This window comes from Terrapene carolina, unplaced genomic scaffold, assembly GCF_002925995.2.
Source record: "Terrapene carolina triunguis isolate 2854851 unplaced genomic scaffold, T_m_triunguis-2.0 Scaffold580, whole genome shotgun sequence".
Taxonomy (NCBI): domain Eukaryota; kingdom Metazoa; phylum Chordata; order Testudines; family Emydidae; genus Terrapene; species Terrapene triunguis.
In genome coordinates, this window is record NW_020664931.1 from 6,554,678 (window position 1) to 6,582,606 (window position 27,929).

The following is a 27,929-nucleotide window of genomic DNA, read 5'->3' on the forward strand; positions in this document are numbered from 1 at the left end:
ACACCCCATGGCTCTTTATTCTGAGATATCCTAGGATTCTTGCCCAGTCAATTGTGTCAATTAGTGGGAGAATTCGTCTGCCTAAGACTGTTAGCACTCAAGTGATTAAGATTGTGTCCACACTGCGAAGTGGGCAGGTTTCAGCCCTAGTTAAAGCGGATTCTGGATTCTAACCCAGACTCCCAGCTGAGCAAGCTAGTCCAGACCTAAAGTAGCTTCAAACTCAGGTCAGAAGTTTTTCTGTAAGGATGGTAGGAGGGGCTAAGGCTCAAATCTGGGTAAGAGCCTGGGTTTGCTGTGCATTGCACATATACCCTTAGAAACAAAGAAGTTAATGAAATATAGTCAGTGCACACTACATGACAGAGAAAAAACATAGACAATGTTCTGAAGTAATTTTAAAGGACTGATAAGAGAAAGCTGCAGGAAAACCTCTAAATAAAGATTTAAGGCAAATTTATGAATTTGGGGAATAATGGGATTTGGGGAAATAAATGCATCCAACATATATTCATGCTCTCTTTATTCAGTATTGCACTGTCATAAAGTAACATCAGTACTGCTGCTTTATTTCTAAGATCGTGTGCTGTAAGAGAGCAAATCCATATGCCCTCCTAGATAAAAAGGAGGTTGTTAGCTCCAGCAGGGTTTATTAAGGACAGAAGGAAAGGCAATAAGAAGGCGAGTTCAATAGTCACTACCTTTTTATTTCACATCCTTGCACAAATGCTGGTATGAAATCTTCAAGCACTAAGTGCTATGGCTTTGATAACTGAAATTAATTTCCCAGCTTACAGAAAGGAGTCATTGGAGCCAAAACCCTCAGTGACCTGTTATACCTTTGCAGCTGATGGCTGGTTGCCATTTTCCATCAGAGCAAAATGGTGTTGGTGTGTGAAACTGCACAATTCAATCCCTTTATATGGTGACCTCATACAAAGGAGTTAGATGTCTTTAAAGCAAGAGAAATTGCTTTAGAAGAATGAATCCTGTGTTTAATAGAAAGTGCTCTTTTAAAAAAAAGTTCTCTCCTGACTACTCTAAAATGCTCCTCTCTTTCTACCTCCCCTGCTTCTTCTCTCTGGTTGTCTAGGACCGGCTCCTCTCTGTCTCTACACACAAACGCACCATTGTTGGTGTGAGAGCCTTCTCCTCAGCAACAACTGCCATCTGGAAGAGCCTTCCTGTGTCTTTCCGCCTCATCAACTCTCCACTCGTTTTCAAATCTCAGCTGAAAACGTATCTTTTCTCCCTTGCCTTTGCCTCTTAATTGTGCTCTCCACAATGAACATCTATAGTTGTCTCATTTAACTCTCTGAAGTATTCTGGGATGCAGATTCTATGAGAGATGCAGTTGTATTTTTTCTGTATGTTCTGTCCTCACCGATCCAGGTGAGACTTCGCACTGGGGGTTGATCACCACCCACTAGCAGAGAAAAGCCACCTGTCAGTCATAGTCACATAAACGAGGCTTCCCCAATTCTCCTCTGGTGATTCTGAGATAATCTAAAGAGTTAGGACAGGAGCAGAAGTACCACTGACCAAAGAGTTAATGAACTGTTTATATGGCCCATTGTCAGCCATAGTTAGAGACTCAGCTATTAAAGGAGAAAAGTAACAGAGGGGTAGCCATGTTTGTCTCCTCCTTGTTCTATTAGAGGAGAGAGGCACCTATGCAAAAGTGCAATTTGAGGGAACCTTTAAAAGCTGCATCTGCAGAAATGGAAACATTCAACTAATCATGCTTTAAAAAAAAAAAAAGCCTTGATTTTAATTTTTTAAAATGTTGCAAAGAAGAGAAATGAAAACAGTAACACTGTTTTCTTCTATATAAAATTCACAATTTTTTATCTCACTCCAATATTTATATTCCATTATGAAAGTTGGAAGGGAAAAAATGAAAACCCTCCCCTAAAAATACAAAAGCAATAGACACAATGAGTGCTCTGTGAATGCGCAAATGGCTTTTGACACCTATGCAACCCCCTGAGGCTTCTTCCCATGAAACAGTAATCCTCTTTGCAGAACGTCCTTTTAGCGGACAGGACAAGGGCATCTGCAGATCTCTCTGGATAAGAGAATAGTTACCAAGTTAGAGAGGCAGGTATTCAAAGCTTAAGCCTTTTTCTTGTTCTTGACAAAAAGAATGATAAGGACTTTGGATTTATGAAAAAATACAGTTTTATTTAAAGGGACGCTATCAACTTAAAATTACACTTCTGTATGAAAGCTTTTTTTATTTACTATGGTTACAACTAACACCCAAGGTTACTGTAATTGAAAAAGATTAGAGAAAAAGATTTTATTTTTTCCCAGTTTTGTTTACTGTATTCATTTGACATTTCTAACAGAGCTGGTTCAATATTTTCCTCTGCAGAGTTAATACATTTCTCCTGTTTTTTTGTGGTCTTTCACACAGCGATTGGGGGGAGAAATTTCTTTGTATAAAAGAGGAAAGCATAATTGTAAAACCACAAATATTGGCAGGAGTCTTAAGAACAAGTGTAGTACCTGCAATAATTATTTTTTTAACTGACTAGTTTTTAAGTAGACACTGTCTTTCTAGAATAAAACATAAAGGGCCCTGATCCTGCAAGCAGCTGGGATTAACTTGATGCATGTGGGTAGTCTCATTGAACTCACACATGGCTGGGGACCAAAGATCTTATAACCATCTAAAGAACAAAGCAGGCATTGTGAAGGGGTGGTTGGGCAAGGATGAATGATTATTAATAAAACTGCCTCTTTTAGATGGAAAATATGGTATAAATTATACTCCAATCCAGATGCTATCTAAATACAAATGGTCATAACAAGTGTGTGAATGAGTACCTCTAAAGCATCTCTCTTGTAACAGCAATGTGGTGGCATGTTGTGTAGCACCATAGGCTTAACAAACTCTGCAAGAGAGATTCTGTGCACTTTCCAGTTTTGTTTCCCTCTGGCTCTGAAGATGACACCAAGAGCTGAAACATTATTTCATAGATAGATTTTGAGGTCAAAGGGGCCATTATGATAACCTAAGTCTGGCCTCCTGCATAGCACAGGCCATAGAATTACATCCACTCATTCTTTGGATTCATTTTTTGTTTTGTTTTAGATATGCCCATACAATGCTCTGGGGACATACACATTAAAAATAATAACAAACCTTAGAAATTAATCAGTAAGCCTTTATGAACTCACCTTCTCCATGCAGTTTACCAGGAGTCATAAATAATCACCTCCTTCATTCATATTTTCCCTTACCCACTCCCTTCTCAAAATCCCCAAACACCACCTGGGCCATCTTCTTGCTACTGCAACACAAGCCATTTGCCCCTCTTTAAACCTATTTATTTAATAAAGTAGAGTAGTAATTTTCTACTTTTCAATGGATTTGGATTTGTGTTGAATTTGGTTTTCTTGCATTATATTTGGGGATCCAAAGTCTTAAACCATTAATTCCAAAGATGTTGCAAGTTGTAGAGTGAAAATCATTTTCTGTCTGTGCCCTTCTTTCTCCTGCATACTCCACTGAAACCTTTCCATTTCCTTGTAACTGTACAGAACCATGCAGCTAATCCTGGCTAATTCAACAGGCAAGAAATTTAGACAGGGAAAACAAGTTCTACAATCATCTGAAAGAATACAAATGCATTATATCTGGAGAGGATGAAAGAGTCCAATTCTGTTCTCAGGTACCCTTGTTTAGGTCTGGATTCAGCAAGCTACTTATATGCACACCTAAAGCGTGGTCTACACTAGAAAATTAGGTTGGCATAACTACATCACACAGGGCTGTGAAAAATCCACACCCCAGAGTGGCAAAGTTAAGCAGACCTAAGTCCTTGTATAGTCTGTGCTAGGTTGTTGCAAGAATTCTTCAGTTGACCCTGCTAACACCTCCTGGGGAGGAGGATTACCTATGCCGATGGCTGCAACAGTGCAACTGTGCCACTGTAGTGTTGTAAGTGTAGACATACCCTAACTGTAAGCACATGATTAATCCCAAATAAATCAGTGGGACTACTCATGTTCTTATAGATAGGCACAATTAGGAAACTTGCCAAATTGGAGCCTGAGATCTGAAGTAATATATAGTCTTATTTATAGCACTTTGAGTTCCTCCAGGGAAAGGTGATCTATAAGACACTGATTCAGCAAAGTACTTAAGCATATACTTAATTCTAAGCACCAGAATAATCCCATCCCCAATTCAGGCAAAGTCTCGAGTCTAAAACACACACCTAGTTTGTGCTTAGGTGCTTTGCTGAATCAGGATCTTATAGGATATGTCCATACTGCAGCTGGGAACAAGCCTCTCAACCCAGACAGAGAGGCTTAGAATCATAGAAGATTAGGGTTGGAAGAGAGCTCAGGAGGTCATCTAGTCCAACCCCCTGCTCAAAGCAGGACCAACCCCAAATAAATAATCCCAGCCAGGGCTTTGTCAAGCCAAGCCTTAAAAACCTCTAAGGATGGAGATTCCACCACCTCCCTAGGTAACCCATTCCAGTGCTTCACCACCCTCCTAGTGAAATAGTGTTTCCTAATATCCAACCTAGACCTCCCCCACTGCAACTTGAGACCATTGCTTCTTGTTCTGTCATCTGCCACCACTGAGAACAGCCAAACTCCATCCTCTTTGGAACCCCCCTTCAGGTAGTTGAAGGCTGCTATCAAATCCCCCTTACTCTCCTCTTCTGCAGATTAAACAAGCCCAGTTCCCTCAGCCTCTCCTCGTAAGTCATGTGCCCGAGCGCTCTGATAATTTTCATTGCCCTCCGCTGGACTCTCTCCAATTAGTCCACAGGCTTTCTGTAGTGGGGGGTCAAAGCTGGATGCAATACTCCACATGTGGCCTCACCAGTGCCGAATAGAGGGGAATAATCACTTCCCTCGATCTTCTGGCAATGCTCCTACAATGCAGCCCAATATGCCTTTAGCCTCTTTGGCAACAAGAGCACACTGCTGACTCATCCACTGTGATCCCCAAGTCCTTTTCTGCAGAACTGCTGCTTAGCCAGTTGGTCCCCAGCCTGTAGCAATGCATAGGATTCTTCTGTCCTAAGTGCAGGATTCTGCACTTGTCCTTGTTGAACCTCATCAGATTTCTTTTGGCCCAATCCTCCAATTTGTCTAGGTCACTCTGGACCCTATCCCTACCCTCCAGCATATCCCATCATCCAGATCATTAATAAAGATGTTGAACAAAACCAGTCCCAGGACCGACCCCTGGGGCACTTCGCTTGATACCGGCTGCCAACTAGACATTGAGCCGTTGATCACTACCTGTTGAGCCCGACAATCTAGCCAGCTTTCTATCCACCTTATAGTCCATTCATCAAATCCATACTTTTTTAACTTGCTGGCAAGAATACTGTGGGAGACCGTATCAAAAGCTTTGCTAAAGTCAAGATATATCATGTCCACTGCTTTCCCCATATCCACAGAGCCAGTTATCTCATCATAGAAGGCAATCAGGTTGGTCAGGCATGACTTGCCCTTGGTGAATCCATATTGACTGTTCCTGATCACCTCCCTTTCCTCCAAGTGCTTCAAAATGGTTTCCATGAGGACCTGCTCCATGATTTTTCCAGGGACTGAAATGAGGGTGACCGGTCTGTAGTTCCCCGGGTTCTCCTTCTTCCCTTTTTTAAAGATGGGCACTATATTTGCACTAAATATGGGCACCAATGCACTAAAAATAGCAGTGTGAAAACTGAGGCTTGGGTTGGAGTTCAGGTTCTCAAGCCTAGGGATTTAGGTAGGGTTGACAGTCTGAGCTGCAGCCTAAGTGTATGAGTCTATGAGTCCACACTGTTATTTTTAGCGTGCTAGCTTGAGCCCTGTTAGTATGAGTCTGTCTAGCCTGGTTGGGAGGCTCTCTCCCAGCTGCACTGTAGACATGCCCATAAAGCACCTTTCATTCGAGGAAATCAGAGTGCTATAAATAAGAATTTTCTGGTACTTTTACATATTATCATTAATAAGGAGTTTGCTGACTTTGCATACTTTAGGTTAAAAACTCTTCATAAAGCTAAAGAAAAGGAGACAGATTCCACTGGTTGTTAGCAAGATCTATAGCACCACCAGCAGCAGTTTGAAAGCATATTCTCATGAGCACTGTTTTACAAAAATGATTTTGTCTTGCCCTCAAATGCATCTTGCTTGTTGCAGAGGTAGAAATCTATCAAGGGCCTGGGGAAGAACCAATAAAGGGAAAAACACACCACCATCACCAGCAAAATCTCTTATTTTATTTGTTATCCTTTTTTGCAGCAAAATATAAGAGTGGTGCTGAGCACTGTGGTACCTTATATGCCTATATCAGTACACATACACATATACAAAGAACAACAAGCTCATTACTCTGAAGGCTTAAACTATAGTCAAAGGCTGATGTCCTAATCGGACAGGTCAGGCCTACAACAGCCTATCTCTTAAGGGATTTTCCATACACAGCTGGCAACAAAACAAACAACTTTCTTCCCTTCAGTTGGGCAGCTGCCCAAGGGCTCCCCATCCATGACTAACAGGAGGAAGCAGTGGTTGTACAATGAATAAATTGCCATAATCATGTAACTGTCTTTCTGGGAAACCTGAAGAGATGAATCAATCCTTTTAATGAAAGACTGAGCAGCGGAGATGGAATGAGAGAAAAGGGTAAGAAGGGTGTGGGAGGGGGAGTACATCTAGGCTTATAGCAGTTATGGACCTCTTTTCAGACAGAGAAAAATATTTTATTTTAACTCTCCTATAATTTATTTTTGAATCTCAAAAAATCATAGGATAGTTCCTGGACCAATACAATCCTTTTAGGCTGCTCTGGCAAAATCTTTCCCACCTGGGAATTCCACATGTATGGAGGAATCCCAGGGTGGAGTACAGCTCGTATAGGGGGCTCTTCTGGTGAGGATGGTGGAGGAAGGAGGGTTTGGAGCAGTGCTGCACTGGGATAATTTTAGAGCACTTCTGTGGCTGTTTTAAATTTGTGGCAGGAGCTGAGCTGGCTACCAGCAGCCACAGAGATCAAGGGAGCACAAAGGTCTCTCTCCCTCACCAATGCCAAGTATGGGCCAGCGAGGGCTGAGGATCTGGGCCTATGTTTTTTGTGAGGTTTTAGACAGAAATTGTACTGACCCATCTGCTTTTCAGCTTTTATTTTTGTTTGAATTATTTCCAAAAAAATGAGTGAAATAATAAAATAATCCATTTGGTTTTTGCAGGCTAAAAACCTTGGGCCAAATCTTGAATTTCTTGTTCAGGCAAATCTCCGATTCAACTCAATAGAATTACTCCTGATTTATACTAGTATAAATTAAAACAGAGTTTGGGCCCAGAACCCTTTTTACTGCCCCATGTTTTGTGTTCTTGTTTCTATTTGGAATGTAGCCCACGTTACACATTTATTTATGTATTTCAATTTTTTCTTTTATTTAGGCCCCAATCTTGCTTCAATTTAAATCAAAAGCAAAATTCCTATGACTTCAGTGGAAGCAAGATCATACCATTAGTTGCTTATTGGACACCTAGGCTACCAGAACATTTGAATACCTCACATTCAATTTAAAATAATCAAATCCAAACAAATGAGTCATCCAAGGGGCTGATTCAATAACATTTTATGCAACTCACCTTCTGTGATGGTAATGATGATTTAAAAGCTCGAATATACAGGTTATATGCATATATACATGATTTCCCTTGAAGCTCTTTTTTAAATACACCTCTACCCCGATATAACGCGACCCGATATAACACGAATTCGGATATAACGCGGTAAAGCAGCACTCCGGGGGGCGGGGGGGGGGGCGGGGGGGGGAAAGGGACTGAGCACTCTGGTGGAGCCAAGTAAGGTCGATATAAAGCGGTTTCACCTATAACGCGGTAAGATTTTTTTGGCTCCCGAGGACAGCGTTATATCGGGGTAGAGGTGTAATTATACAAAATTTCTGGTGGTAATTAGCAGACAAAGCCATTTTAAAAGAAAATTTCAAAGTGTCTTACCTCTGCTTTTATTTTATTGTCTCCAAAACAGAGATGCTGCAAGTAGGCTGCAGCATTGGACTGTACTGAAGGGAACTGATGCTGTAACATCTGTATAACTTCAGGAAGTTCTGGATCTCTCCATCCAAACTCTCTGTACACAAAGAAACAAGAGTATCCTCAGCAAACAGTGAATAAATATATTCAATGTGGCAATGATTCACCCACCAATACAATTAGAAATGTATAAATAAAACTCTGTTTTTTTGTTTGTTATTATCAATGCCAGAAAGAACATGAACATAGACCTTTCCCCCCTTTTTACCGCTACCACTCTAACACATTATAGAAAGGTAGGTTTAATCTGATTTATTTATTCTCTCATCAAAGGCCCTTGTAAGTTTTAACATAATCTAAATCCAATGCATTACAGGAAACTCTGATAAAGATGAAATAAAGAAAGAAAAATAATTATACACACATGTGCACAAACACGCACTTAATTAAAATGGGAAATGTTAGGCTTAAATGTTACTGACTGTAGGAAAGGTTCATTTAATTACTATAATCATTATGTGACAAAATTGATATCTAATACAGAAAACAACCATATATTGTGTCTTGTGTTCACTGTATCCAGGTATAATGTAAACTAAAGCAAAACTAATGTACCAAAACCACACAGCTGATATCTTTTGCATCTTTGCAAATATATGCCTAATTGAAACTGACTCTGCAAATGTTTCTGAAATGGACCATTGTGATCCTGTAAGACGCTGAGCATCCTTAGAGTCAAATGGTGATGGGATTTGAGGATTTCAGCTCATCTCAGCAAGTGTTCAGCATCTTGCAGGACTGGGCTCTAACTGAATATGTCAAATGAGGTACAACTATGTCTCTGCACTCAAGGGAATAGAGCCCATGAAAGCTGCCCTGATTTTGTGTCTCAGGAGTCAGATGTACGTGCAGCATCTCCGAATGAAATGAAGAAATCTAACATGCCTTTAATTCTTAGGGCTGAATTTTGCCCTCATATAAACATCCACATTTTCCTCTGACTTCAGCGGTATTTGTGCATGTGAAATGTAACAGTAGAACATGGCTCTCAAGCTGAAATTCATACAATATTGGCACAGAGCCTGAGTAAAATGGGCTTCGTGTGAGGGAATGGTGGAAAGGTTGAGGAGAACCATATCTGCCCCCTGATCAGGACACAGGGTGTGGAGAAGTTGCATAGGCCCTTTGTTGTAGCCACTCCAGCCACGGAGACTTAGGATTACAGGTTATGCATTATCATGGAACCACTGCTCCTCACTTGGTTTGCTCCCAAACAGTCCATCTGCCCTGGCCTACGAGGAGCAGTGCCCAGTTCTACCTTGTATAAAGGATTCAAAGACCCATATCATTCACTTCCTTCTTCCTAAATCATAGTGACTCTGCTGAACTGAGACCTACCATACAATGTTGGGTGAATTCACTCAGTTTGAGTAAAACTTTCAGTATACCTGCAGCCTGTCTTTAGCAAAATCAGACAGCTCACACGTACAGTACAAGTTCCCCAAAATGAACTGAAGCAATAACAATGCATACTACAAAACAAGATTGATCCTGCAAGAACAAGTAGTCTTTGTTGAAATTCTAGCATCACCTATTTGTCTTTTCTTTCATCTCCCTACTATTCCATCTCACACAGCATTTTCTGTCAGTCAGCCTGAGAAGTATCATTCTACGTCGCATCCTTACAAAGATCCAGGATGATAAATATATGACACAAAATAAACATATTCAGAATTCTGTGTTTTATCAGTTCAGACTAAATAAGCCGAGTTTGATGTAAGTGATAAATTTTACATGAACTGTTTATTACAGAGAAAACATAAGGACACAACAACAAATCATATGGTGGCTGTTCCAGCGTGGATTTAGACTGTGAGGAACTATCAAAGACCTTGTGTGATCCTGTGACACTGACAGGCCAAGTGCCAGGGAATGCCAGAGTCTTAGGAATTCATTTGTATGTGAATATCAAAGCAGTGTTAAGTGTTAGTGTGGGTTCAAACTAATTCACTTGTATGCTAATAGAGCTCAAAGGAGCTGTTGATTGTGTTGTTTTTGTCTATCTCCTGCTATGGGTACCCACATGGCCCCACAGTATGCCAACATTTTTATGACTGACTTAGAACAATGCTTCCTCAGCTCTTGTCCCCTAGCACCCCTCCTCTACTTGCGCTACATTGATGACATCTTCATCACATGGACCCACGGAAAGGAGGCCCTTGAAAAATTCCACCTGGATTTCAACAATTTCCACCCCACCATCAACCTCAGCCTGGACCAGTCCAGACAAGAGATCCACTTCCTGGACACTACAGTGCAAATAAGTGATGGTCACATAAACACCACCCTATATTGGAAACCTACTGACTGCTATACTTACCTACATGCCTCCAGCTTCCATCCAGGACACATCACATGATCCATTGTCTACAGCCAAGCCCTAAGATACAACCAAATTTGCTCCAATCCCTCAGACAGAGACAAACACCTACACGATCTTTATCAAGCATTCTTAAAACTACAGTACCCACCTGGGGAAGTGGGGAAACAGATTGACAGAGCGAGACGGGTACCCAGAAATCACCTACTACAGGACAGGCCCAACAAGGAAAATAACAAAACACCACTGGCCATCACGTACAGCCCCCAGCTAAAACCTCTCCAGCACATTATCAATGATCTACAACCTATACCGGAAAAGCATCCCTCACTCTCACAGACCTTGGAAGGCAGGCCAGTCCTCGCTTACAGACAACCCCCCAACCTGAAGCAAATACTCACCAGCAACTACACACCACACCACAGAAACACCAACCCAGGAACCAATCCCTGTAGCAAACCTTGTTGCCTACTCTGTTCCCATATCTACTCTAGCAACACCATCAGAGGACCCAACCACATCAGCCACACCATCAAGGGCTCATTCACCTGCACGTCTACTAATGTTATATATGCCATTATGTGCCAGCAATGCCCCTCTGCCATGTACATTGGCCAAACCAGACAGTCCCTACGTAAAAGAATAAATGGACATAAATCGGACATCAGGAATGGTAACATACAAAAGCCAGTAGGTGAACATTTCAATCTCCCTGGACATTCTATAACAGATTTAAAAGTAACTATTCTTGAACAAAAAAACTTCAGAAATAGACTTCAAAGAGAAACAGCAGAACTAAAATTCATTTGCAAATTTAACACCATTAATCTGGGCTTGAATAGGGACTGGGAGTGGTTGGCTCATTACAAAAGCAGCTTTGCCTCTCCTGGAATTGACACCTCCTCATCTATTATTAGGAGTGGACAACATCCACCCTGATTGAATTGGCCCTGTCAACTCTGGTTCTCCACTTGTGAGGTAACTCCCTTCTCTTCATGTGTCATTATATAATGCCTGCATCTGTAACTTTCACTCCATGCATCTGAAGAAGTGGGTTTTTTACCCACGAATCCTTATGCCCAAATAAATCTGTTAGTCTTTAAGGTGCCACCAGACTCCTTGTTGTTTTTGTGGATACAGACTAACACGGCTACCCCCTGATACTTACCTCCTGAAGTCTGCTATTACATTACTTCTACATTATGTATACCCTGTAATTAAATAACCCCTGATCCAAGGTGTGTTAATGTAAGATCCTAGTCAGGTGTTAAAACTTCATGGAAACTAAAAAGGATTGTTGTTTGCTCTTACTTTTCCTTTTACATTGTGTATACCCCTGTGACTAAACTCATCAAATGTGGATGGAACCTAGGAAATGCTAATGAAGGACTTAATGGCTGTAACAGGAAATGCTAATTTCAAAGCAAGGGTTCATGGAGGAGTAAAGACACTTATCAGATTGCTTTCTGTGTGGAAAAGCTATAAATATGGATTCATGGATTGATACTACATTTCTGAACTGTTTGGATTCTAATAGGGTCGACTAACTAAACAAGAAAGAGATCCACAGAGTTATTCTGGGTAACCCTGAAATACTTTTGTAGACTGGCAGATTACTACATCTCTGCTATCATTTGGATTTACAAACTTTGATTCACCTGTTAATGTATTTCAACTCCTTTCACTTCCCAATAACTCATTTATTTCTCTTAGCTAACAAATCTTTAGATAGTTTACTAGAGAATTGGCCACCAGTGTTGTTTCTGGTGTAAGATCCAGAGTACTAATTGATTTGAGGTAAGTGACTGATCCTTTGGGATTTGGAGTAACCTGATGTGGTATGATTTTTGTTTTATATACCCTTTTATCACAAAAGTCCCATTTGTCTGGGTGAGAACACAAGCCTGGTGAAATCTAATTATAGAATATATCACCAGTGTGGGATGTCTACCCTGAGATTGGCACTCAGAGTTTTGAGCCACTCCAGACAGCATGACAACTCCATAGCAAGTTTGACTTAAATTCTGCAGTTCTCCGACGCAGCAAAGTGGAGATTCTGTGGCAGCTTGAGAAAGGGTTCAAAACTGAAGGTTTTTATTGAATTAAATATGAACATGAATAGCACAATCACTACAATACACCCGCTGATTTAATTTTTTATTAAATTCAATTTATTTTTTGCTGCCTCTAAATTTTTAATGTTCACTGTGTTGCAGTATTTGTACTGAAAATGCATAAGTGTATTATAGAATTATCAGGGGAAAGCTGAAATGTTTGGCAGTTCTTCAAGGGACAACTGGGACTTCAGGCACCTGAAAAGCTGTTGGAAGCAGTTTGGCTTTGTGAGATAGCACAGTAGATGGCCACATGCTCAGGGTCTACTGATCATCATATTTGGGGTCGGGAAGGAATTTTTGCCCATGTCAGACTGGCTGAGACCCTGGAGAGGTTTCACCTTCCTCTGCAGCATGGGGCCCCGGTCACTTGCAAGTTTAAACTAGTGTAAATTGTGATTTTCTGTAACTTGAAGTTTTTAAACCCTGATTTGAGGACTTCAGTAACTCAGCCAGAGGTTAGGGGTCTATTTCAGGAGTGGGTGGGTGACGTTCTGTGGCCTGCATAGGGTTAGCAGTGTGCAGGAGATCAGACTAGATGATCGTGATGGTCCCTTCTGACTTTAAAGTCGATGAGTCTATTAAATGCTCAGCAGTGAAATAGTTAACAATGTTGACCTTCAAATGTACAACATAATATTTCAAAGTTGACACCAGAGCATGTTTCATGATGTTGGAAGACTGATTTAAACTCACTTTCTGTTTGGAAAGTTTCCTTTGCAACCATGATGTAAATTGATGTGTCTGCATTGGTTTCGGTGGAGCAACACCGATTTACACTGACTGAAGATCTGCCCCCTCTTCCCTTTTTTTTTTAAACAAGAGCTTCATTTCTGCAATGAGAGTTGGATGCCATAGCAAATATTACTGCCAAAGAATGATGCAGTATGTGGCCTCTGACTATGGCATTGTATGCAAAAGGAGATGAAAAGCAATTTTGGTTAAGTATTGAATTTCTATTTGGCAAGCAGGTAGCACAAATCCATGAACAAATCACAGCTGAACATGGATGGCATTATACGCTAACAGGTACTACAAGCACAGATTCTGACGTCACTTACACAGGTGTAACTCCATTAACCTCAGTGGACCAAATACACCTTCCAGAATATTTTGTTGACAGGGAAAAGAATAAGTAAGTTAAATAAGAATAAGCATGAATGTCTGAAAATCTTTCTGGTAAAGAATCAATAGTTATTCTCCTGATCTAGCAAAGCAAGATATAAAAGTTAGACTGCCCTGGTTCAGCACAAGACTGACACTGGGGGATATCAAACTATTAAACAGGCACCTCGCTATCCTCACTTCATAGCAAGAAGAGGCTTTACAGGCTATTGATGAAATGCATCTGGGAACTGAACTTTCAATCCGTCCTTGAGACTCACGCACAGTTGTGTTTAAGAAAAAAAAGATGGCATAATTCACACCAAGTCTACTGCTGCTAACTAAAGAATTAACGTTAAAGTTTAAAGGATACTTTGCCATGAAAAGATGGTGTAGCAAGTTCATTCTGGTTCTCCACACTGGGTCTCACACACAGGTATTGGTAGATCCAAGAGACAGGAAGAAAATTGCTTTTACAGTAGACAAGGGGCTGTGGTAATTTAAAGTAATGGCCTTTAGCCAAACAACCTTCACCTGAAAATGCCCCAAGTCAGTGTCAGTAATTTCTCTCCCAGCAGGAAACTAACCCACTACAAAACTCCCTAAACTCCTTCTGCTTAGCAAAGCAGAAACAGTATTATATACAACAGGACACCAGTATGGCCTGAGAACCAGGTCAGACTTTCTTTCCTTCCTTTCTATAACCAAGGGGGAAGTGAAGCTCTTTGAAAGTTCTCTGTTATAGTGTTGTCATTCTCTGGAAAACATTACTATATTTTGATGTCCCGGTGCAAAATTGAGGCAATCTGGAGAAGTTAACAAGGTCACTGATTTTTTTTTTTTAATATCAACCAGAATTCTTACATCGTACAGTCAAATCCCTCACATCATTACACAAAGCATTAAAATTTTCAAGAAAACTTTGATCTTTGTAATCATATCAGTTGGGCAAGGCACTTTAAACTACTGCCAGGTGACACCTTTGATCATTATGATACAAGCCTACCTACTGTAACAAATTAAAGTCATGTGAATGTGAATGGATAAGAGAAGGACTAATTAGAGTGAATTCTCATTGCACTTCAATCTGAGTTGGTACTTGACTTCCTTAAATGGCTTTAAAATTCTCAGCCACAGTTTTTACGTGGACTACATCAGCACAGGTGATGCCCAAGATCACAGGTGACAGCAAGGGTAGCTTATGGTACCTTCAGCTTCTTTTCTTGATTTGTACCAAGTGCTCCTTGACTGCAGCTGAGACCTAGGTCCATATGTTGTTCTACTCGTATAGCTGATACTCAAAGTTTGTTGCTAATGGGAACTTTCTTTTGCCCCTCCCTAAAAAACTGCTTAAAAATTCTTTCAATAATATCCAAAAGTAATGACTAAAGTATATTGTACTATATACTGATGAATACATTTGAGATCTGCTATAGCAATATATAACAAAACTAGAAGCTGCTGGCCATTTCTGCAAGAGAAATCCAGCCTTTTCCCCTTGAGTTCTGTGCAAGAATTGGACACACTGCACGTAGGTAAAAAGCTTCTTTCATAAAATGTTATAGAGGTGTCTTCACACAACAGTGAGAGGGTTGAAGCTATTAAAATTAAGAAAAAATGCTTCAGCTCCTTACTAAAATTCTTTTATTCTGCAAAATCTCATAACCCCACTATTTAAGATTTATCCACTGAAGACAATCCTGGAAAGTCAACAGAAAAGACAAAAATATTTTTTTCTGCAGAATAAGTCATGACAAGTACCAACAGCTCCTGGTTTTCTCATGAACCATTTGAAAAATTGTAAGGGAATAGGAAAATATGTAAATCTAACCTTTACTATATGTATCTACACTTAAACCACCAATATTTTGAGAAAAATAACACAGTGCATTCATATGTCATATTCCAAGTACTCAGAAATATAGTTAAAAATAAAATAACAGGCTGTGATTATTTTGCATGAGAACTTTATATTGACACCAAGCAAAATATTGTAAATGGAATTATAAAGTAATCTTTTGTACAGAATCCTTGTTTAAATAGAGAATGGCAGTAGTGCAGGCTATATTATACCAGAAACCTACAAAGTTTTCAGAGTCCACAAATTTTGGAGAAGAACAATTTCTTGAAATATGAAGCTCCAGCTGAGGTAAGGACTACAGTATTATTATTACCAAAATGCAGAGGCCCAACTCTTCCAGGTTATCACTAGAATGGATGGAACAATTCATAATAAATTATTTTATGCATTTAGGCTCTTTTTTATCTTGTGGAATTTACTATTTGAAATTATGACAATTTTTTGTACTTTTTAAACTGTATGTTTGATTTCTAACAGTTTCCTGTGTGCATTTCATATTCATTATTCCATCTGGGCTGGATAATTGCAGCTGATAAGTCACATGGCATTATTTCTGTTTCCCTGTTGGGCAAGTGAACATTTACTTCCAAAGTGAATACTCAAGATTCAGGTTCTATCATCCATGTGCCAATAAAATATGACCACCCACATGTCTGCAAAATTAGCACAAATGGGGAGTGAGCGTGGCAAAAGTGATTTTACTTAAAAATTCTACTGGCTCATCACTACCATTGTTGTACCCAGCTCTGCTGACAAACACTGGTATGGCAACAGACTGAGCATGGGAAGATTCACTTGAGCTGTGGTTTCTGAAAATAAAATAAAAAGGGCACCGATATATATACAAGATGACCTGTGTTTAACAGAACAAACTTTCTTTAAAGATAGGAATGCTGTAATTAACTGACAATTAAATCATACTACTGATATTGTAGAAAAAATGATATTTTTAAAGATAGGAAGACAACTTTGTGTTCAGTGCAAAAAAAATTTCACCCAGAGACACGCCATAAAACCACAAGTGGGAAAATGGCCCAGAAGCTGACCACCCCTATTCTGGCCTACCTTAAACATTATGGTGAAGTCACTGCAGTTTGCTTCTGACAGGAGCCATAAACTGGCATTAAGGAATGTGGTCCCTGTGTTATGTGCTGGTCCACATATTTATTTCCCTGACCCAGTGCTGTGTTCTGTACAAAGCTCATATGTAAATTATTCCTTCTCATAGTAGAAAGGGAATGTATGAGGGTGCTGAGCTAGAGGTTAGCTTCAACCAGTATAAAGGCAGAAATTAATACAACTTTTGCAGTGGGTTGTGTGTTTGCTCATTTTTCTGTATTGATGTATTGGTGTGTGTGGAGCAATCACTTCTGATTTTTGGTAGTTTCTTGATTTTGGCCCACTTTCGCCAAATATATTTTCCTGCTGCTACAAAGTCTGGTATACTTTCTGACACTAGTATTGTTGAATGAAATGGAAATGACAATTCAAGATCAGAGGATACAAGATCAAAAGGAGCCCACTGAACACGAATCCTCATATGAGGATACCATATTACTTAAGACCCCGTCCTCATTCAAAGAGGAATATAAAGGAGTAAAAGGTGTGGCTATGGTTACTCTTCTTCCTGAATTGCACAAGTCAGTCTAAGCTTTACTGCTCTGTGCCACATGCTGCATGTCATTAAAAAGGAAAGCAAATAGGGCTGGATCCCTTCCCCAAATCCAGGATGTTTTGGCTACCCCACTCTTCCTGCAAATAGTGGGTACAGTTCAGCAGATCCTATGAGAAAGGGCAACAGTGGTGGAGGTCAGGAAGCTCTAATCTATTTCTATCAAAAACCCATGTACATGAAACGTGAGAGTGTCTTTTGTGTCACTTACTGTGAGGTGCTTGTGGGCAATGTCTAGTGACTATTCCACCTAAGAACAGGTATAGGTGATTTCCTAGACTCCTCATCTGGGCTATCACCACTATTAATACCTCATGAATATCCTGGAGGCAGAAGATAGGCTGAAGAGTGACATTTTGTATTGACAGTGATGATCTCCATAGGCCAACTGAAGAAACTACCAATGACAGGGGCTAATCGGAATATGCAGATAAGCTTTTTATAAGTTCACAGATGTAGTTCTGATCTGTTCCTTTCTAAGAAAAACATGGAACAGAGCTCTGAGCATCTTTCATCATGAGGGACAGGCTCTACTTTCCCTAGCTCTTGAGGTGTAGGGTCTCCATCAGAATGGCTTGATGTTTCTCATTCTCTCTTGGGACTGAAAAGAGGAGGAAGAAGGCACTCTAAAGAGTATTCATGCTGCATTGTTCTCCCTCAACACAACTACTCTGAAGTCAGTTTGGAACCAAAAGTTTGAGAAGCATGATATCTTTCCTATATCTGGCCCAAGTGTAGTTATGCTGATTGAGAGGAAAGAGCGGTTGGACATGTTCCATGATTTAAGGGCTTCCCTATGTGATCCAAAACTCAGTCTTAACCCTGAATTAAGAGGATAACCTTCTCTGGTGTCTTTGCTGTATACAGAAACAAAAGGAGATTATATCATTATATGAGGGCCTGTACTCCTTCTTGGACTTTGCTGGGGGGGGGAAGCAAACACTTTAACATGTCTGTTTTATCAGCTATCATCTTATCAACTTTTTCCTTGAATAAGAATACCCCCTGACAATTCTGAGGCACAGAGGGTGGCTTTAGCTAGTTTTCCACACCTAGCCACTGAACTTGCTAGCATAGTTCTTGTTGTCAGATATGTGGAGTCTCAGAATCATTCCTCCAAGAACACAAAACTTATGTTCTTTAGTATTGACTTGAATTTGTTGTTGGGAGGAGGCAGATAACTCCACCTCTATAAAGCCCCTGAGTAGTCACTTAAGATAGGTTTCACCATATTCACATACAAAGGACCAGAATTTTAAAAGTGTTCTGCACCAGCAGTGACCATTGAGGATATTTCACTTAGGTACCCAAATGGGAGCTGAACTCTTTTAAAAATGTGTCCCACAATATTTAATTAATCCTGTTAAATGGAATCTCATTTGTGTGACCTTAATCACATTGGACAGTGTCAGGGTTCCCTCCTCACTCTGAACTTTGGGGTACAGATGTGGGGACCTATATAAAAGACCCCCTAAGCTTATTTTTACCAGCTTAGGTTAAAACTTCCCCAAGGCACAAATCCTTTCCTAGTCCTTAGAAGGAATTGCTGCCATCACCAAGTGATTTAGCCAAAGATTTAGAAAAAGGTCCACTTGGAGTCCCTGTGTCCCCAAAATATTCCCCCAAACCCCTTCACCCCCTTTCATGGGGAGGCTTGAGAATAATATCCTCACCAATTGGTACAGTGTGAGCACAGACCAAACCCCTTAGGTTGTTGGACATTGAAAATCAATCAGGTTCTTAAAAGAAGAATTTTATTTTTTTTTAAAAGTAAAAGAATCACACCTGCAAAAATCAGGATGGAAGGTACTTTTTACAGGGTAATAAAAAGATTTAAAACACAGAGGATTCCCCTCTAGGATCAGCTTTAAAGTTATTTAAAAAAAAAAAACAGGAATAAAACTCACTCTTAGCATAGGGAAAATTCAAAAGATAATCTAAAACAAAAGATAATCTAACGCATTTCCTTGCCTTTACTTACAATTTTTATAATCTTAGATGCTCATTTCAGGTAGGTTTTTAGGAGATTTTTTTTCTGCCTGGTCCCTCTCCCATCCAGAGAGAGAACAAACAAAGAGAGCACAAACAAAACCTCCCCCTCCAGATTTGAAAGTATCTTCTTTTTTTATTGGTCCTTTTGGTCAGGTGCCAACCAGGTTACTTGAGCTTCTTAATCCCTTACAGGTAAAGGAGGGATTTTATGCTACCCTTAGCTGTATGTTTATGACAGACAGAAAGTTTAAAAACTGAACTTAACACTTATTAATTATTAACAAGTGCTTTCACTGATACTGTAAGATTCACAGTGCTATGTTTTACATGTGGGTACATTAAGGATGGGCACATACTACATTTTAACTTACAAGGTTCTACAGTCTCCTCTGCTCTGTTTTGCAATTACATGAGGTAGCATGGCTTCAATTCTAGTGACTGTTACTAATACCCACAATGTAATGGTGTTCAACATCTAAGAGATCTAAAATATTGTAAATGTATTGTAGGCCCCAGTGAATAATACACAACAATCCTACCCACTGTGCAATTTAGCACATAAGCCAGGTTTAAGAAACCACTTTGGCAAGAATTGTGAACTACTGTATTCTGAAAATGCAGACAGTTGGGACTTCCAATCCAAACATATTTGATCCTATCATCTAAAATTACATGTATGTTATGGAATATGTCAGTGAAGGTGACAAATGATCAATTCAATATGAACATTTTACTTATTTTACAGGACTTTGTATAAGGGAGGAAGTAAATAAGGAAGTGTTATTTACTTCCTCTCATAACACAAGAACCAAATGAAATTAATAGGCAGCAGGATTAAAACAAACAAAAGGAAGTATTTTTTACACAATGCACAAACAACCTGTGGAACTCCTTGCCAGAGGATGTTGTAAAGGCCAAGACTATGACAGGGTTAAAAAAAGAACTAGATAAGTTCATGGAGGATAGATCCATCAACAGCTACTACCCAGGATGGGCAGGGATGGTGTCCATAGCCTCTGTTTGCCAGAAGCTGGGAATGGGTGATAGGGGATGGATCACTTGATGATAACCTGTTCTGTTCATTCCCCCTGGGGCACTTGGCACTGGCCACTGTCGGAAGACAAGATACTGTGCTAGATGGACCTTTGGTCTGACCCAGGATGGCCGTTCTTATGTAAGGGACCGGGATGTAGGCAGTCTGGCCTAGCAGCCATAGCTGGGCTGGAGTCCACACATCAGGGATGGTAATCAGTGAGCAGGGGTCGGAGGAATTGCTAGAGCTGGGTTAAGTAAGCAAGAGTCAGGGTCAAAGTCAGGCCAGGGTTGGAAACCAGAGATCACAGATAGAACCAAGCTTGAGTCAGGAGGCAAGAATCAGAGGCAGAGTCAGGCTGGGATTGGAGGCTAGAGATCAGGAAAGGTCTGGAGTCATAGCAGGCCCAAAGTCTGTGGTGTTACCCAGACAACTTCCTGGGGAACACTCCATGGTTAAATAGGGTGGTTGGCCAATCAGAGGTCCGCAGGCCAATCAGGGGTCACTCTGGCTCCCTTGTGCAGTACTTCCTGAGGTGCCTAGTCTCCACAGTTCTCCCTGGCTGCAGCGCTGCATGGCTTCGTAGTGACACCGATGAAACATCAGCATCCCAAGCTTTGCAAGCCAGGTTCTAATCCCTGAATCCTTACACTTTGTCTAAGTAATGTCAGAGTAAGGACCTTCAGTATTTAAGCCATAAGAACATTTGGAAAGGAAATCAATATATTATCTTTTACTTCACTAAACGTCATCTTAAACTGATTGACTGTCACTCCCTAAAATACATCTCTCGATGTAGATATGATGACCAAATATATTAAGACCAGGAGTTTCAACACACTGCATTTTCAGAATGCTTTATTATTCTTGATACAGTTGGTTGTAAGGGCTGATTTACATGCCAACTTGTACAGTGGGAAGAATTGTTGTATATTATTGATGGGGCCTACACTAAGTTTCAAAATAATGCATGAGTTCAGAAAGGCAATAACTTGAATACAATGGGAGTTTTGCATGAATAAGGCTCTCAAGATGAACAAGAAGGAGTCCGGTGGCACCTTAAAGACTAACAGATCTGTTAGTCTTTAAGGTGCCACCAGACTCCTTGTTGATTTGTGGATACAGACTAACACGGCTACCCCCTGATACTTTACGCCCTCAAGATGTGAATTTATATTCTTCATACGTTGATCAGATTTGAGACAAAGTTTAAATCTGTCTAGTTACATTTCACATTTAAACATAAGTTGATATTATGTGTGAGAATTAGGTTTTTCTGTGAGTAGACGAATTCAAGTTTTGGGATACCCTGTTCCCTACTGATTTGGCCCTAGCAGCACAGTGACCACCATTTTAAATAGATATATTAAGTATGGATCAGTATTTTCAGGGGAGGGTAAAATCTTTTAAATATATATAAGATGAACAAAAGACTAAAAGCTCAGTTCAGCAGACAACCTGTATTTTTTGCTGTCTACCTATTCATTATTCACAGTTTTATGCAGCGATACCTATTTGGGAAAAAATAACAGAACCACCCAACTGCTACAAATATGTGAGCACTGATTGCAAAGATACTAGATCATATAGTAATTTAAAAAAAAAAAATCTCTCTCCAGTTGGTGTAATATGGACACATCTCAAATTCCAGTTTTACACCAAATTTGAGAAGCAGGTGCGATAGCTGCATATACTATACATCCATTGGTCAAAGTAAATTTCTAGGGAGTTTGAATTCCTATTTCTCAGTTACATTATTAGAGCAGAACATTCACATCTGATCAAGCAGTTGGCATAGACAAGCACTGACACCCATAGTTATTCCAGTCCCAGAAACATTCCCTACGGGCAGTGTTGTAGACATGCCTGCTGTAGGCAACCATATGTTTAACAAAGAGTGGAACACCACCAAGTATATACCACAGGAAGAGAAAACACTTCTCATTATCTTTAGATATCAATATCAGGGACGTAGCCAGGGAAGGGCAAGCGGGGCAGCCCACAGGGAACAAAGCTGTGGGGGCAAAAAAATAGGGCAGCATGGGGGAGCACCTGGAGTCACATGCTCCCCCCCCATTTCTGCCTTCCATTTAACATAGAGGTTTTCAAGCTGTGGGGTGCGCCCCATAGTTTGAAAACCGTCGCTTCCTGCCAGGAGCTGGTGGGAGCCAACCAGCCTGCTCAGGATCTGACTCTACGCACTGTGGGCGCCGGAGTGCTGGCTGGCTGCTTTCTTGCACCACGTCTGACAGATGTATTTATTACATTGCATCATCGTTCTTGCATCATGTCTGATAGGAAAGTTGTAGGAATTTGTTTCTGGTGCACTGGGAACAGAAATAACACAGGTAGCTCAGGATCAAACAACATACACACACAAAAAGAAATAATCAAAGCTGAATGAAGATCAAAGAATGGATTTCCCCCAATGTTATGAAAGATAATGCAAGGGAGATATTTACTGTGATTAAAAATACTTGAGGGGAAAATACCAGCAATATGGGATCCCTGTGTAAGGACTTTACCTCAGTAAATTCAAAAGGATGTCAGCAAGGTGCAAAATTAGCCTAGATTAAAAAAAACAATCAACCAAATAGAAAATATACGGATGGAAACAGCCTAATAGATCTTTTCCAACCCTTACTTCTCTTATGGCATTGCAAATCAAATTTAACATTATTTTATATTCAATTTTATTAGAACTGAATCTGAAATATTTCTTTACAAAAATTATTTCCTTCTTCAAATACACACACACACACACACACACACACACACACACACACACACACACTTGTTACTATAGATTGCTAATGAATTCTGAAGTAGTTGTCACTAATTAAGAGGAGATAGCAATAATGTATCTACTTTGAAAATGGAAAAACAATAAGATTGGGTAGATTATGTAAACCGATATAAGAAATAAAATGCAAAGGGAGTCAACCACTGTGGGTCCTACTGATCTTCACCTTCAGCGTATGTTAAGATCCACTCATTTCTCATGGAAAAATAAAAAACAGGGAGCTATAGCATTCCCCTGCTTTTAGTCAAATCTGGCCAAATTAAGAATGAAAGCAGGAAGAGAGCCGAAAGGGCATCATTCTTGCATTGGAGGCCTGTGGATACCCTTTTGATATGAATGCCACATTAAATGAGGCTCTGAAAGTGTTGGGGAGACTTCATTATCTGCTACATTCATGGCAACTCTAATGGGAAATAATAATGGTAGCGTCAGATTAACACATGCGCTGCACTTCTACCTCATTTAGAGAAGGTAGTGTAACCCATGTGCCTAATAGGGAGATATCTCTTTAGGAGACCCGATGGGGGGAGATAGGAGTGAGCTGTGTCTGGGTCACTGTTGCTAGGCAGATTAAGTACTCCACATCCAAAAACTTCTGGAATTGGGTGTGGTAGTTTTGGGTCTGCTCCAATAGGTTCCCTGTTGCTGGGGTCAGACTACATGAGGGCAAGCAGGCAAGCAGGGCCGGCTCTGGCTTTTTTGCCACCCCAGAGGGCGGCCGGAGCCCTGGGGGGAGGGCGGCGAGCCCCGGCGGGGGCTCCGCTCTCCCCCCGGCGGCCAGCAGCGCTCCGGCGGCCGGGGGGAGGGCACAGGGGGGAGGGCGGCGAGCCCGGCTGTGGCCCCGCTCTCCCCGGCGGCCGGAGCGCCGCGCCGCCCCCCTCCAGGTGCCGCCCCAAGCACCAGCTTGGTTGCCTGGTGCCTGGAGCCGGCCCTGCAGGCAAGGCAGATGCTTTGCCGAAGGCCAGGTGCCCTGTGTGAGTTGGGAGAAGCTGAGCCCAGGAGCAGAAAGCAGGCTGTTGTCCCTAACTCTGAAGTGTTTTGCAGCAGGTTAATGAGGGAAGCATGGGCAATGCTGATTATAACAAGGGGAAATTGGGAGGGAAAAATAACTTCTATTTTAATTGTATGCTTTGAATGTTGTTCTGATTTTAGCCAAACTGTTCTAGTTAAATTGTCTCAATAGTCTGATTCACCAACTTTTCTTTAAAAGTAGTAATGAGGAAAGAGTCATTTCTAGTTTACTATTGTCAGTTTTGTATTTTCTTGTAACAGGGTTGTCTTTAAATCTATACACTTAACAGAGTGATTGGTTGATCAGTTTGCTGACTGGCTAGCAGTGATCTCACCAGAGGAAGAGTCTGCATGGATTCCAACTGAAGATACCTACAAGTAAGTGGAGGGAAGATGTTGCTTTAGACTCAGCAGACTGTATAGATTTGGTGATCAAAGACTCTGAGACTTAGGTAAACAAAACCTAAGCTCTTGGGGACTTTCAGTTTCTTATCACTCTATTTCTGTGAGGACTGAACTGCTCAGATTTTAATTTGTTTTCTTTATTTGTGCTTATGTATAACTGTGAAGGTAATGTCTGTGGATTATAAAATAGCCATGTCATGCTGTAAAAATTAGATTTGTTTATCATAAGATTTTATAAAGTTATTTCATTAAATTCATTTCTTTAGTTTCTTTTGGGACTTGACTGTGGGGAGGTTGACCCTGTGCAATCCTTGCTGAAAATCCTTAGAGACTGAACTCTGGGTCTCCAGCTACTTTATATGGGAGTTTTTTTTTTTTAAAGGCACTACAGACAGGGAAATGAAGTGAACTCTAGACCACTCAAAGGTTAAAGGAGCAGGCAAGGAGCTAACTGCAGTTCAGCTGATCAGGGAAAAAGAGAAACCTTGCATCTCCCTACACTCTGGAAGATGTATATTGTGACAAAGTTCCTCCTCTATCTTGGTGGGTACTGCGCTTATTGGTGGATTTTCTTGCCTCAGAGATTCACCATGTGGGTTCGAGAACAGCCTAGAGACCTTCCCCTCTGGAAGAACCCACAGTCCAGGTCAATTGGGAGGTTTGGGGGGAACCCGGGCCCGCCCTCTACTCCGGGTTCCAGCCCAGGGCCCTGTGGACTGCAGCTGTATATAGTGCCTCCTGTAACAGCTGCATGACAGCTACAACTCCCTGGGCTACTTCCCCATGGCCTCCTCCAAACACCTTCCTTATTCTCACCACAGGACCTTCCTCCTGGTGTCTGATAACGCTTGTGCTCCTCAGTCCTCCAGCAACACACCCTCTCACTCTCAGCTCCTTGCACCTCTGGCTCCCAGCTCCTCACACTCACACCACAAACTGAAGTGAGCTCCTTTTAAAACCCAGGTGCCCTGATTAGCCTGCCTTAATTGATTCTAGCAGCTTCTTCTTAATTGGCTCCAGGTGTCCTAATTAGCCTGCCTGCCTTAACTGGTTCTAGCAGGTTCCTGATTACTCTAGTGCAGCCCCTGCTCTGGTCACTCAGGGAACAGAAAACTACTCATCCAGTGACCAGTATATTTGGCCTCTACCAGACTCCTGTGCCCCACTGGTCTGGGTCTGTCACAATATCTTGAAGAAATTTCTCTGGGCGGCAGCATGTATTCCCGTTTTCTGTTATCAGAAAGGCAGACTTAACAGAAGACAGATTGATATCCTCAGACTCAAAAGCTATGAACAAAGAAATCTGATACAGTATAGTATGGACTAAATTTGAGAACGGCTGAAATCAGAATGTTAGACCCATGGAAAGTATTACGAACATAACCTTTATGAAAGGTAGTATGCCTCCAGTATAACTGAGAAATACATACAAGTTTATTGTTCCCCAAAAGCTCAGAATTCAATCTTGGATGCCTACATGTGAGCCTAAGGGGACTATAAGGAGAAAGGGAAAAGAGACATTTTGCATTTTATTAAACCAAGTAAATGCCCAATAACTCCACCAAGTCAATGGAGTTAACTATGACCAGATTAGAAAAGTGTGTGTGTGAGAGACTGTTATGTACAATGTATATAATACCATACATTCAAAGTAAATGCACAAAACATGCCAAATCTGCAAATCTATGATCTCAGAAGTTTTCACCATATGTTTTTTTCCTAGCAATGAGGTTCTTAACACTTTCAGAAAAGTAGGTGTTTCTGAATAATTTGCTTGCCAAATAGCTTGGAAACATTTCAAAAAATATTTAAGGTAACTAACATTTTGATCACAAACTTTTCTTTGTTATTGATATTCTTTTGGAGTACAGACACAATTTTTAGTTTGATCTCTGGGGGAAAAGAATTTTATTCATAGTAGAAACAGGAGTACAAGTGGGAGGAAACATATCATTGGCTAACAAGATGGTAATCTGATTATATTTTGTGTGTGGATATAGCTCAGTGAGGCACATGAATGGGCATCTGGCAGAGATTGGTAGACATGGAACTGGCAACACAATTAATAATTTTCAATTGAGTTAGGTGCTTACATTGCACATAAAAATATGCTGCTACCTGTTACCATATGCAATTCTTTACTTAGCTAGATATACAGATCAGCCACAATTGGGCCTCCCTTTATTGCATTAACAATTAGACAGAAACAAATAATGGTGGGTCAGTTTTTCTATGTAGGCTCACAATGGGCCATTTTAAGTATCTGGATACTGATTTGTGGGCACAACCAATAATTAAATTGTCTATTTGTATAACTTGTGCTTGATATTATGGATACAAAAAAAAAAGTCATGCTTTGAAAACCCACGGACTGCACCTCAGTGTATGCTTTAATATATGAAAATGTAGTTTGTTATTTGGTTGAGCTACATGATATTTCAAATTTAATGTAGCTGAATCTACAAACATGTACCAGATATTTTGAACATCTGAAAAAGGAAGACAGTAAGAACACATTTTACTTGATGTTGCTCCTCTTTATTTCTGACATCCTCCCATTTAACCCCTCCATGCCTGGACAACCCCAATCTCTGATAGCTTGAGCTATTATAACTATTCACTAATGTTTGCATGACTTCATAATGAATTATTACTTTTGCACATGTTTTACTATCAAGTATTCACAGCACTTAAAATCTCAATCTTGTACAGTGCTGAGCACACTTTCCTAATCCTGAAAAACACATAAAGCACAGTATGTGCTTAACTTTAAGGATGAGTAGTCCTATTGACTTTAACGAGACTACTCATGTGTGTAAATCTAAGTGCATGCTTAAGTACCTTGCTGAATTATGCCTGAATGCTGAGTACCTTACAGAGTAGAACCTTATACATCTCTGGTGTAGAACAGTCTTGTGTAGTGGCAAACTGTTCCTTCTTTCATTGTAGAAAATGCAGTTCTGCCCTCCTATCCATCAAATGTTCTCCAATTAGAGATCCTCTTTCCTGTCTGCATTTACTGTAGTACTTAGACTCAAATTCTAACATAAGAAATCATAAGATATGGGCTGAAGGAGAAGCAAGATGGGTACCACTTCTACATGATGAAAAATTACCCATAGATGAGCCTAATATGGGTTCCTAAACCATCCTTCTATTAAGTGGAAAAATATTTATTAAGCTGTTGCAGCTTAATGCAAGTTCGCTAGAGACAATCGTAATAAAGAAACTTCAATTTATCATTTTAGATTATTGCATTCCTTTACAGCAGGGGTCGGCAACGTTCGGCACGCGGCTCGCCAGGGTAAGCACCCTAGCAGGCCGGGCCAGTTTATTTGCCTGCTGACACGGCAGGTTCAGCCGATCGCGGCCCCCACTGGCCACAGTTTGCCGTCCCGGGCCAATGGGGGCGGCGGGAAGCCATGGCCAGCGCATCCCTCAGCCCACACTGCTTCCCGCTGCCCCCATTGGACCGTGATGGCGAACCGCAGTGAGTGGGGGCCGCGATCGGCCGAACCTGCCGCGT

General features: G+C 40.7%; 1 protein-coding gene across 1 annotated transcript in view; it reads right to left on the minus strand.

The window, feature by feature from the left end:
* CTNND2 (catenin delta 2) overlaps positions 1 to 27,929 on the minus strand; it is a 731,680-nt gene that overhangs the window by 298,449 nt on the left and 405,302 nt on the right. Inside the window, exon 8 of the mRNA XM_029913318.1 lies at positions 7,993 to 8,125. Coding sequence (XP_029769178.1) covers positions 7,993 to 8,125 — 133 coding nt within the window. The remainder of the gene's footprint in view (positions 1 to 7,992; positions 8,126 to 27,929) is intronic.